Raw genomic sequence first — 9,433 nt, forward strand, 5'->3', positions numbered from 1 at the left:
CTGGTTTTAGAAGAAGAAAACCAAAGGTTAAAGGAGAAACGACTCTAGCACGCAAACTAGTATCACACATAAGGTGTGGGATTAGTTTAGCACAATACTAGATGTCTCCTTTATATAGTCTTTCAAATCAGGGTTTTGCCTTGGTTACAAAGCAATCAATATCCACCGTTAGATGAAAACCTGATTTAGATTCAAGCTAATATTTCTCAACCGTTAGATCGAAGATTATGAGGTTGACGAAGACTCTGATGAAGATGAGCAACCTTTGGAAAATCCTTGCAATAATGGTAATGTTATTCCAACTCCGGATCATTATAATGATCACTCGCTTATTCAAAAGGAGGAGAATGGATATGACATAACCGTTGTTATAAATGGTGTAACGTAATCAAACAATGATTTTCGGATTTGCACCAATGAACTAGACTTTCTAAGAGATTATTCTGATTTCGATGATGAGATTGTTTAAGAGATAGAGATTGAGAGTGAAACCAAATTGGTTGAAGTTGTGGAAGACCCAATTGAGCTAGCCAAGGATTATAATGATGATGAGATTACGGTTGAAGATGACGAAGAATGTCTAAATAGTTTGATAGAGGACCACGATACAAACGAGGTAAATAATTCATTGCAATTCTTTAAGAATGATGAGGATCCCGTAATACAAGAGATTGTGGAAGGTTTGTCTAATCCTTTGCATATTTCCAAATATTTTGATCCACATTACTTAATTCTTAAGGATTATTTTACTTCTAATTATCCATAATTTGATGTGTTTGATTCTAGCACAATGCAGGTTCAACAAGAAGAACCTATAGAAGTTTCCTTATTTTATGTTCTCTATCCACTTTCGAGTGTAGAAAGGACTAAGTGTGGGGGAAACTTTCAAGCGATAACAATTTCATTATTCATATATTATGCTAATGTTTTTGTGAAGTTGACTAGAATTGCAGATTGTATCTGGGTAGACTACCAGATTTTCAGATTGTTGGTGTATGGACGGTAACAAAAGAGTCGGGCTGACGACTTTAAACCAAGCGCTAAATGGGAGGCAACCCATAGGTTTTGTATCCTAAGCCCTTTTATATTTTATTTTTATTGTTTTATTCTCATATTTTCATCCCCATATTTAATTTCATTGAGTCTATAATCTATTCTAGAAGAAAATTAAGACAAATACCTTTTCGTCAGAAAAATTCAGACTGCACGTAGTTCAGTACAGAGACCATAACTGTCAGACCGTTTATCGAAATACTGGTATCTTTTGACACTTTGTAGAAAACACGTAGATGAACAACTTTTGTGTAATGGAGTTTTTCCAATTTCCTTACCAATTTGTACAGGTTTTTCGTTTTATCTTCTGTTACGTTAGAATTCAGAATTTTCAGTTTTACACATTGAGGACAATGTGAAGTTTAAGTGTGGGGGAATCTTTTGCATATAGATTTTTTTTTAGCCTTTTTGAGTAAATTTTTTCAATTTATTTGTATATATATTTGAATAAAACCTCCAACTTATAGAGATTTTAGAGTCACTAGCATACTTCTAGGTATGTTTACATAAAGATTTCTGACCGACATAACTGAACTTGGAAGTGTTAGGGAACTATGTTCGGATTTCTTATGAATTGGTGTGTTAAATAACAGATTTAATCATGTCGGTGATGCAAATTAGGAGCATGGTGAAATGCATTATTAGAGTTGTTGGTCAATCATTAGTGGAGACTACCTATTTTACATCAAGTGAGGCACCAGACCAAATTTCTTTGTAGCTGACTAAAGAGCTTTCTTGTGAGTGTGCGTCACCCTACGTTAATTCCGTGTAGAATGGTGAGCTACCAAACCTCCCACCAATATAAGCACTACTTTTTGATCTCTTGAGTGCTAATTTTGTCAATCATGATGGTGACGTCTATAGATGAAAACCACCTTCTTGTAGTTTGATTTGCAGTTAGCACCATTCTCTTTTCTCTCACCAACAACGGGTCCATAGAAACACATCATCATTAACAAGTGGATCGACATCAAAGAGCAACATCAAAATATACAAGGAAAGCTGAAGACGTTTGAAGTTTACAAGCAACAATACAAGGAAGAGCAAATTTCATATCCAAGTAAAGCAACAAACAATGAGCAGATTTTATATACATGTTGAAGACTTACAATACAAGGATCGGAATTCTATATCTAAGTATGAAGACTTATTTTCAAGAGCGAAGAAAATCAAAAGATGAGAGTTATTGAAGTTTATGATACAAAGACGATACAAGTTGTGAAGATCAAAGTGGTAAAGTCAGTGGCGGAGCCAGAATATAAATGATGGGGAGGCCACTAACTACAACTTAAAAAATTAGGACCAAAGCTGCCTATTATCCTAGAGAATTTTGTGAAATGTTGGGGTGGCCATGGACACCCACAACTTCCATGTAGCTCCGCCACTGGGTAAAGTACTTCTTTCATGGCCATGTTAATTTTAATTTCGTTATTATTTTTGTGCAATATTTTTGTTAAAAATAAAAAAAAAAAAGAAAAAAAAATATACAAAAGAAGAAAAAATTAGAAAAAAGGAAAAAAAAATAGAAAAAAAGGCCATGGGGAAGAAAAAAAGGCCATGAGAAAATACAAAAAGATTTGCATTTAGGTTGTTATTTGTTCAATAAGGCCATGGGGAAGAAAAATCTATAAGGAAGTTTCAAGCAACAAGGAGTTTGAGGAAAAGAGTTACAAATTGTCAGAGTTCTACGAAGTTCAGGAGTTTATCATCAATCGTTGAAGACCGAAGACGAAGACCAAGAAGATGAAGAAGACGAGCCGATCGAAGATGTTTCTATTGGATGTTGTGAGAGTGGTGCTTTCATCATTGCAATCAGATGTGAAGGTGGTAAGTACTCTCATCCTCGATAATAGTGGTTGATTTCCTTTCTTAGAGATCATCAGAAAAAGTCTTTTATTTCCCACGATCTTGTGAGGTCTCCAGAAATTATTCGGAAGGTTTCCTTCCCACCATTCAACGTGTGTAGGATTTCTCTCTTCATTCTTACCTGCACACATGTGAGACCCATAAAAAGCCGTCTTATTGAGTGCAATTATCATAAAATCCTTTTAAATGAGGCAGAAGTCGAGGTGAAATGCTTATTGATCGCTCTCAAACACGCGTTCTCTCATTATGGTGTGATTATTTCTCTCTCAAGATTTAAGAATAAATATGTTCTTTGGTATTTCTAACTTCTTATTACTAGCATGCAGAAACTCTATGTCCTCATAGCTCTTTGGATACTTGGGATGCTAGAAAGCTTTGAAGTTGGAATAGGTTTTGTGGGTATATCTCTCGTAAGCCCTCACGAGACTATAACTCGTCCACTAGGGACACCTAGGGGTTTAAAGGCTTGTTATACATGCTAAGTGTAACTGTATCCTCAACGACATGGAGTTGTTGTATTTTAGATAGTTTGCTCGAGGACTAGCAAAAGCCAAGTGTGGTGGAATTTATTAAGTGCATATTTTGCATATATTTAGTGTCGAATCCATGCTAGTAATTGCTATATCTTCTTGCGAATTATTGTATATTACGCTTGTTTTCTTTTCTTTGTGTTTTATTAGATGAATCATCCAAAAGAAGTGGAAATAGCTACAAAAGTGAAGTTCAAAGTGAAGAAAGGCCAAAGACCCAGTGGATCTCGTTCAAATGGAGGATTTCTAGTCATCATTTTGTAGAGGACAGGAAGATGAAGTCAATGACGAAAGAATGAAGTCATTCTAAGTTCGTATGGAGAAGTTACGAGCAAAATAAGAGTTGGAAGACTAAAAGGGCAAAATGGTCATTTTCACGGCAAGTGCTATTATCACCCCCACTGTACGTTAAGGGGCAGTCATTCCGTTAAGGGGTGGACTGTTTCAAAGGAACTGCTAAAGGCAGTCAGGTCTATTACATGGGGGAAACTTTAAATTCAAAAGGGAAGCTCCGGCTGTTGAGTGACGCCGAAGGTTATGGATTTACGGGACCGAGGAAATGATGAGAGTAGCTGGCTTTCGTTCGTGTAGTAGTTCAGGGAGTTTGGAGTTTGCTGAGCTCGAGGTTGCTGCCATTAATGGCCGCTGTTACTCCCGATGGAGATTAAGAATTGATGGCATCTGATAGTAGTTGCTAGGGTCGATGCCACTAGCGATGGTGACTGGCTGAGAGCTTACGGTGTTGATGGAGACTAAAGGAGATGGGTTTTGAGCTCATGATGGCTGTGTCTGAGAGCTGAACTGGAGGTTGAAGTCAGGGAAAGAAGGACTATCAGTGACGGACAGTGCTGTGATTGCAGTGAGATGCCGAGAGTGAAGGTTGCTGCTCGTGTTTGGGTTTTGCTGTGTTTAAATCGAGCTTGGCAGTGGTTATGAAGAAGAACATGGTTGAATGGTGATGAGGATTCGTTTGCATGGCAGTTGGTGATCGATGAAGACCGAGTTTAAGACGAGAATGAGAGAGCTGCCAGCGACTGATGGCTGGGTTAAGTTTGTAGAGCTCGAGTTGGAATGGGTTGCTGTCGGTGACGAGATTAATCGTGATGATCCTGGCAGAGAAGAAGAACTCGAGTAGTGGCAGTCGGGATTGATGGAGAATGGACAGAGTTGAGGGTTCTGCCGTTGATGGCACTGGCAGTGATAATGATGGTGACTACAGAGATAGAGAAGGTTTGGGTTTTGTAACTTGTGGTTGCATATTCGAACCAATGCTGGATGTTGACGAACCAAGTGCACCTTCCATGAGACTAGTGGGATCTCTTGGGTACGTAAGAAGTATAGGAGATGGATGGAGATACTCAAACACGTACGAGTTGAGCACGGTATGAAGCTATCATGGAATTGAGTTTCTTTGCCGAGAAACTAGCTGAAGAGGAATGGCTTCTTGCCATTGATGTAAACGATGAACGAAGAGGATTAAGCGGTGATGGAGTTTGGTTGCTGTTGAAAGACTAGTTAAGGATAGATACAGAGAAGATTTCCGAAGCAAGTGAAAATATTTACGCGGAATCGAAAGTAGGAGTTTGGTAAAACGAGAAGCATCGAAGCTGCATGTACAGCTGAGGTTAGAGCAGGTCATTGGCTCACACAAGTCCCCACTGAAGTTCAAACCAATCAAAAGCCGTGACTAGTCTGCTACGAAGCTCCTTGTTGCGCCGAGTTATCCGCAGCTGTTTTCCATGCGCACTGAAACATTGTTGATCGACTAAGAATCGTTATCAAATAAGGAAATTCAGTAGAGTGTGGTCGGTGGTAAAGCCTATATAAGCCCAAGAAGCCGAGCATCAGAAGACACAGTTCGTGTGAGAAAAACAAAGAGAGAGGAGAGAGGTTCTTAATCCAAATTTTAGGGTTTACCCTTTAGGGGAAACCAAGCTATTTTCTTCTTCTTTCTTTTTATATTTTTGTGGGTTTTTTTTTATATTTTTGTGGGTTTTAGTAAACTATGTGTAACTAATTTCTATCGATTAAGGATGAATTCACTATTCTAGAGTGAAGATTCATTACTATACAAGTTTGTTCGGAGTTTTAATCATCTTATCGTTTGTCTTTACCATATGTAATGGTTATGAGTGATTATTGGATTGATTTGGAGTGCACGCTAGATTGATCGATTAATCGTTCTATTGCTAGTGGAAGTTACGAGATAAGTAATCGTTTCTTGACTCTCTACACAAGTAGAAATCGCGAGACCTTACAGAGGGATTATGTGGAGCAATTGCAAGTGAAGATAACACCAGCAAGTGGACCTTGAGGTAAGAGTTTAACTACTGGGATCAACCTAATTCACAAAGCCTAAAGCGTTTGCTGGATTTACACCTTGAATGAGCTACTACTTGGTGGTTCGGTTGGATAGAATCTGATATTGGAGAGCTTCCGTATCCGTGGTAAAAGGAGTTTTGAGGATAACACTGAGCTAGCTGCTATTCTACGGTTGGTGATGAATGGTTCTAACGAAGAAAGATAAGTATACTAATCAAGTTATCGCTTGGTAACGGCGAAGGATTCCATGATCATCCCTTTCATCTCATTCTCTTTTTATTATCTTTTTATTTATTTCATAAACCAATCCCCCTTTGTTTTATTATTTTGGTGAATTAAATAATAACATATCAATTACACATCTCTCTGTGGGAACGATCCTTACTACCGCTATATTACCAGTTAGTTGGTGGGAAATATCCTGATTAATTTGTTGCACCTACGACACGCATCAACTGGTAAGATTAATGATAACTTTATAAGCTTGTATACCAAATTATAAACAACATCCTTTCCCGTCTCAACCATTCTCTTGGCTAAACTGCTAATGCCATTCAACTCTTTAAATGCATCATTGGATTTCATATCCATTTCATAAACTTCGAGTTGATTTTCAAGGTCTACGCGTTCCTGCTCTGAGAAGTCATCTGGATAAAACTCAGCAAGACGAACCAACTTATTGATATCAAATGCGACAAACAAATCCTTCGGATTCAGGCATGACATACAAACAAGTAATTCCATATTCACTTCATAAAAAAGATTGTTAAGCTCGAATTGTTGTTTATTTATGCAAGCATAAAATAAATCAACTTGGTAATGATGTAAATTTTTTGTTACCTGCCCGTGTCGCCGTGATCTTCCTGGAGGTACATAATCATCATCCATCTGGACAACTGATATACCATGTTTATGGCAAAATGAATTTACATATTCAAGAAATGATTCCCATCCAGAATCTCTAAATTTATGCAAGCGCTGTTTAGATAGCTTGACTAAGGTCATAGCGTTTACAATATTTTGATCTTTGCGTTGTAAATCTTTTGAAAGATCATTACTAATCTTCAGTATATCCTTCATTAGATGCAAGTTAAAAGCAAATTCGAATGAACGCATACTATCTAATAAAAGCAATGCATCACCCTTTTCTTTAGAACCATTTGCATCTTCCAATACCTCTTCAAGAACTTCAATCACAGAAGAAAACATCGTTATTAAATTGACAAGTGTACCATAATGTGAACTCTAGCGTGTAAGGTCGTTTGATGCCAATTTCCTGATTAAGACCTTGACCAGTTGATAATTCACTAGTCTCAAGTAGTCTTTGTATTCTTTCAACTTCTTTTGCTCGCAGAATATCACGGCACTTGCATGAAGCTCTTGCAGTTTTTGTTGCTCTTGTAACGAGAGTGAAAATGTATTTATTTCTGGAATATTCTCGGCAACATGAAGAAGAGCCAACTGAAGTTGATGTGCGAAACAATGTATATAATATGCACTCTTGTTCTCTTTCAAAATTAATGATTTCAATCCGTTGTACTCGCCTTGCATATTACTGGCACCATCATAACCTTGCCCACGCAACTTTGTAATGCTCAACCCATGCCTTGCAAATAATTCCTCAATTGTTGTTTTCAATGAAAGTGAAGTAGTGTTGGGAACATGTATCATTGCGATAAACCACTCCACAATACATCCCTTTTTATCTACATATCTTATCACAACACCCATTTGTTCTTTTACTGATACATCACGAGATTCATCAATTAAAATCGCAAGCAATTCATCTCCTAAATTTTTTATGATTGTATTCACGGTTTCCACGGCTGCAACATTTACAAGATCTTTTTGAATATCTGGAGATGTTAGCTTGTGATTTCCTGGAGCATTGGAAAGAACAACATATTCACACTCTCATTATTATCAGCCAAAAATTGTAATAAGTCAAGAAAATTACCAGGATCATCTGAATCTTCTGACTCATCATGGCCACGAAAAGATAATCCTCGACGTAATAGAAATCGAATGATTTTCAGTGATGATTGTAGACGCAAACGGTGCCTGTTTTTTTCGGTAGATTGTCTTGAAAGAACTGTCTCAAGATGTTGACTTTCGTTCAACAAATCTTGACCATTTTGATAAGTTGTATTGTGAGAACTCCCAGTGCTACCAATATGGTCTTTGATCCTGCTACAATGATTCCAACTACTAAACCCAACATTTAAAAATGCGTCATGACCACCTTGTCCAATTATCGGCGGAAATAGAAAGCAATATAGACAAAATAATGCATCTTTCGCCCTGTTATACTCTAACCAGCTCCCATATGCATCAAAATATTTTCCACCATTGAACCCTCGATTTCTTCCAAATATTATCTGTTTTGGAAATGTGTGATTCCTAGGCTAACAAGGACCCTTTAGTAGATAAGCTCTTCGAACCTCATTTTGATCATTTGGATCATAATCTGAAATTTTAGGTCGTAAACCAGGATCGGATGGGAGATTTGACATATCTACTTGCACACGATTAACAAAAACATGTCTTGATTGTGATTAAAATTGGGATTCCCGCTTGATTTTTTGATCTCGATATAGGCCCAGAAGTCACTTCGTTATCGCTAGTCTGTATACGAGTTGAATCGTCTCTCCTAACCTTTTTGAAATACCTCTCCATTCAATTATGCCTATTTGAAAAACAATGAATTGTTAATTACTGGACCTCAAAATAATTGAATTACTGAAACATAGATTTAGAAGTTGTAAATAGATATTTTAATTTACATGGACAATCAAACAAAAGGAACAGTAGAAGTATGCATAATAATCCGACTCATACCTATAACAAATCAATTGATTGATTATAAAAAAATAAATTAAACATCATTGGGTCATCGGAGTGATAAAAAATCATCAACATAATATAATATAATAGGTTAGGTACAGTACAGTACAGAGTACTCACAAGCTTACAAGGGTAGGTAGCGCCGTCTAGGTTCACAGAAGAGAGGAGAAGGAGATTTAGGATTTCGTGAAATTCCCAATGAAAACTAATAACCTCTTTCCACTACCGATGGGCCTATATTGACGGCTTACTCCCATTCACGTACCACACATGTCATACTGGTTACCGGATTTCGCAAATTTAGGTGGGTCCATGGTACCACCCACCTCGCTAACAGCTCCGCCCCTGATTTTATCAGCACACCTTGAAAAGCCGATAAAAGGTATCCCAACAGCTGCCATAAACAAAATCAACAAAAAATCATAAAACCCCATTCAAGGTGATTTAATTATACCTCGCATCAGTCTTTTTCATCGCCATAAAGAGCCAAAAGAACCATCTCTCATTGTTGCAGTCATCAGCACTAACTATTATACTTCCGACAAACATGCAAGGCAAACAACAACAAAAGAAAAAAATATCATACAACAAAACCCTAAAGCGCAAGAAACATAGTAGGGAAAAAAAACTAGCAAAGAAACAAATCGAACTTCACTCGAGAGCTTTAAATAGAGTCACAAACATTAAGTTACCACAAGAAGAAAAAAGAAAGTAAATCATTTTGGAAATAATATCATACAATATCCAAAAATTCTTGCAACTTTGGAATAATATAAGGCAATATCTTAAATTCATGCAATTTATAAAATTTTGGATAG

At 37.1% G+C, this 9,433-nt stretch overlaps 1 protein-coding gene across 1 annotated transcript; it reads right to left on the reverse strand.

Moving 5' to 3' along the window:
- Positions 1-7,016: 7,016 nt before the first annotated feature.
- On the reverse strand, positions 7,017-9,164 carry LOC113331314 (zinc finger MYM-type protein 1-like). Its single transcript, XM_026578035.1, has 5 exons — positions 9,070-9,164; positions 8,881-8,978; positions 8,182-8,286; positions 7,715-8,013; positions 7,017-7,652 (listed from the first exon to the last, which is right to left on the reverse strand). Exons 1-5 carry the CDS (start codon positions 9,162-9,164, stop codon positions 7,017-7,019), a joined length of 1,233 nt encoding a protein of 410 aa, XP_026433820.1.
- Between the last annotated feature and the right edge of the window lie 269 nt (positions 9,165-9,433).

Source organism: Papaver somniferum, unplaced genomic scaffold, assembly GCF_003573695.1.
Source record: "Papaver somniferum cultivar HN1 unplaced genomic scaffold, ASM357369v1 unplaced-scaffold_125, whole genome shotgun sequence".
Taxonomy (NCBI): Eukaryota; Viridiplantae; Streptophyta; class Magnoliopsida; order Ranunculales; family Papaveraceae; genus Papaver; species Papaver somniferum.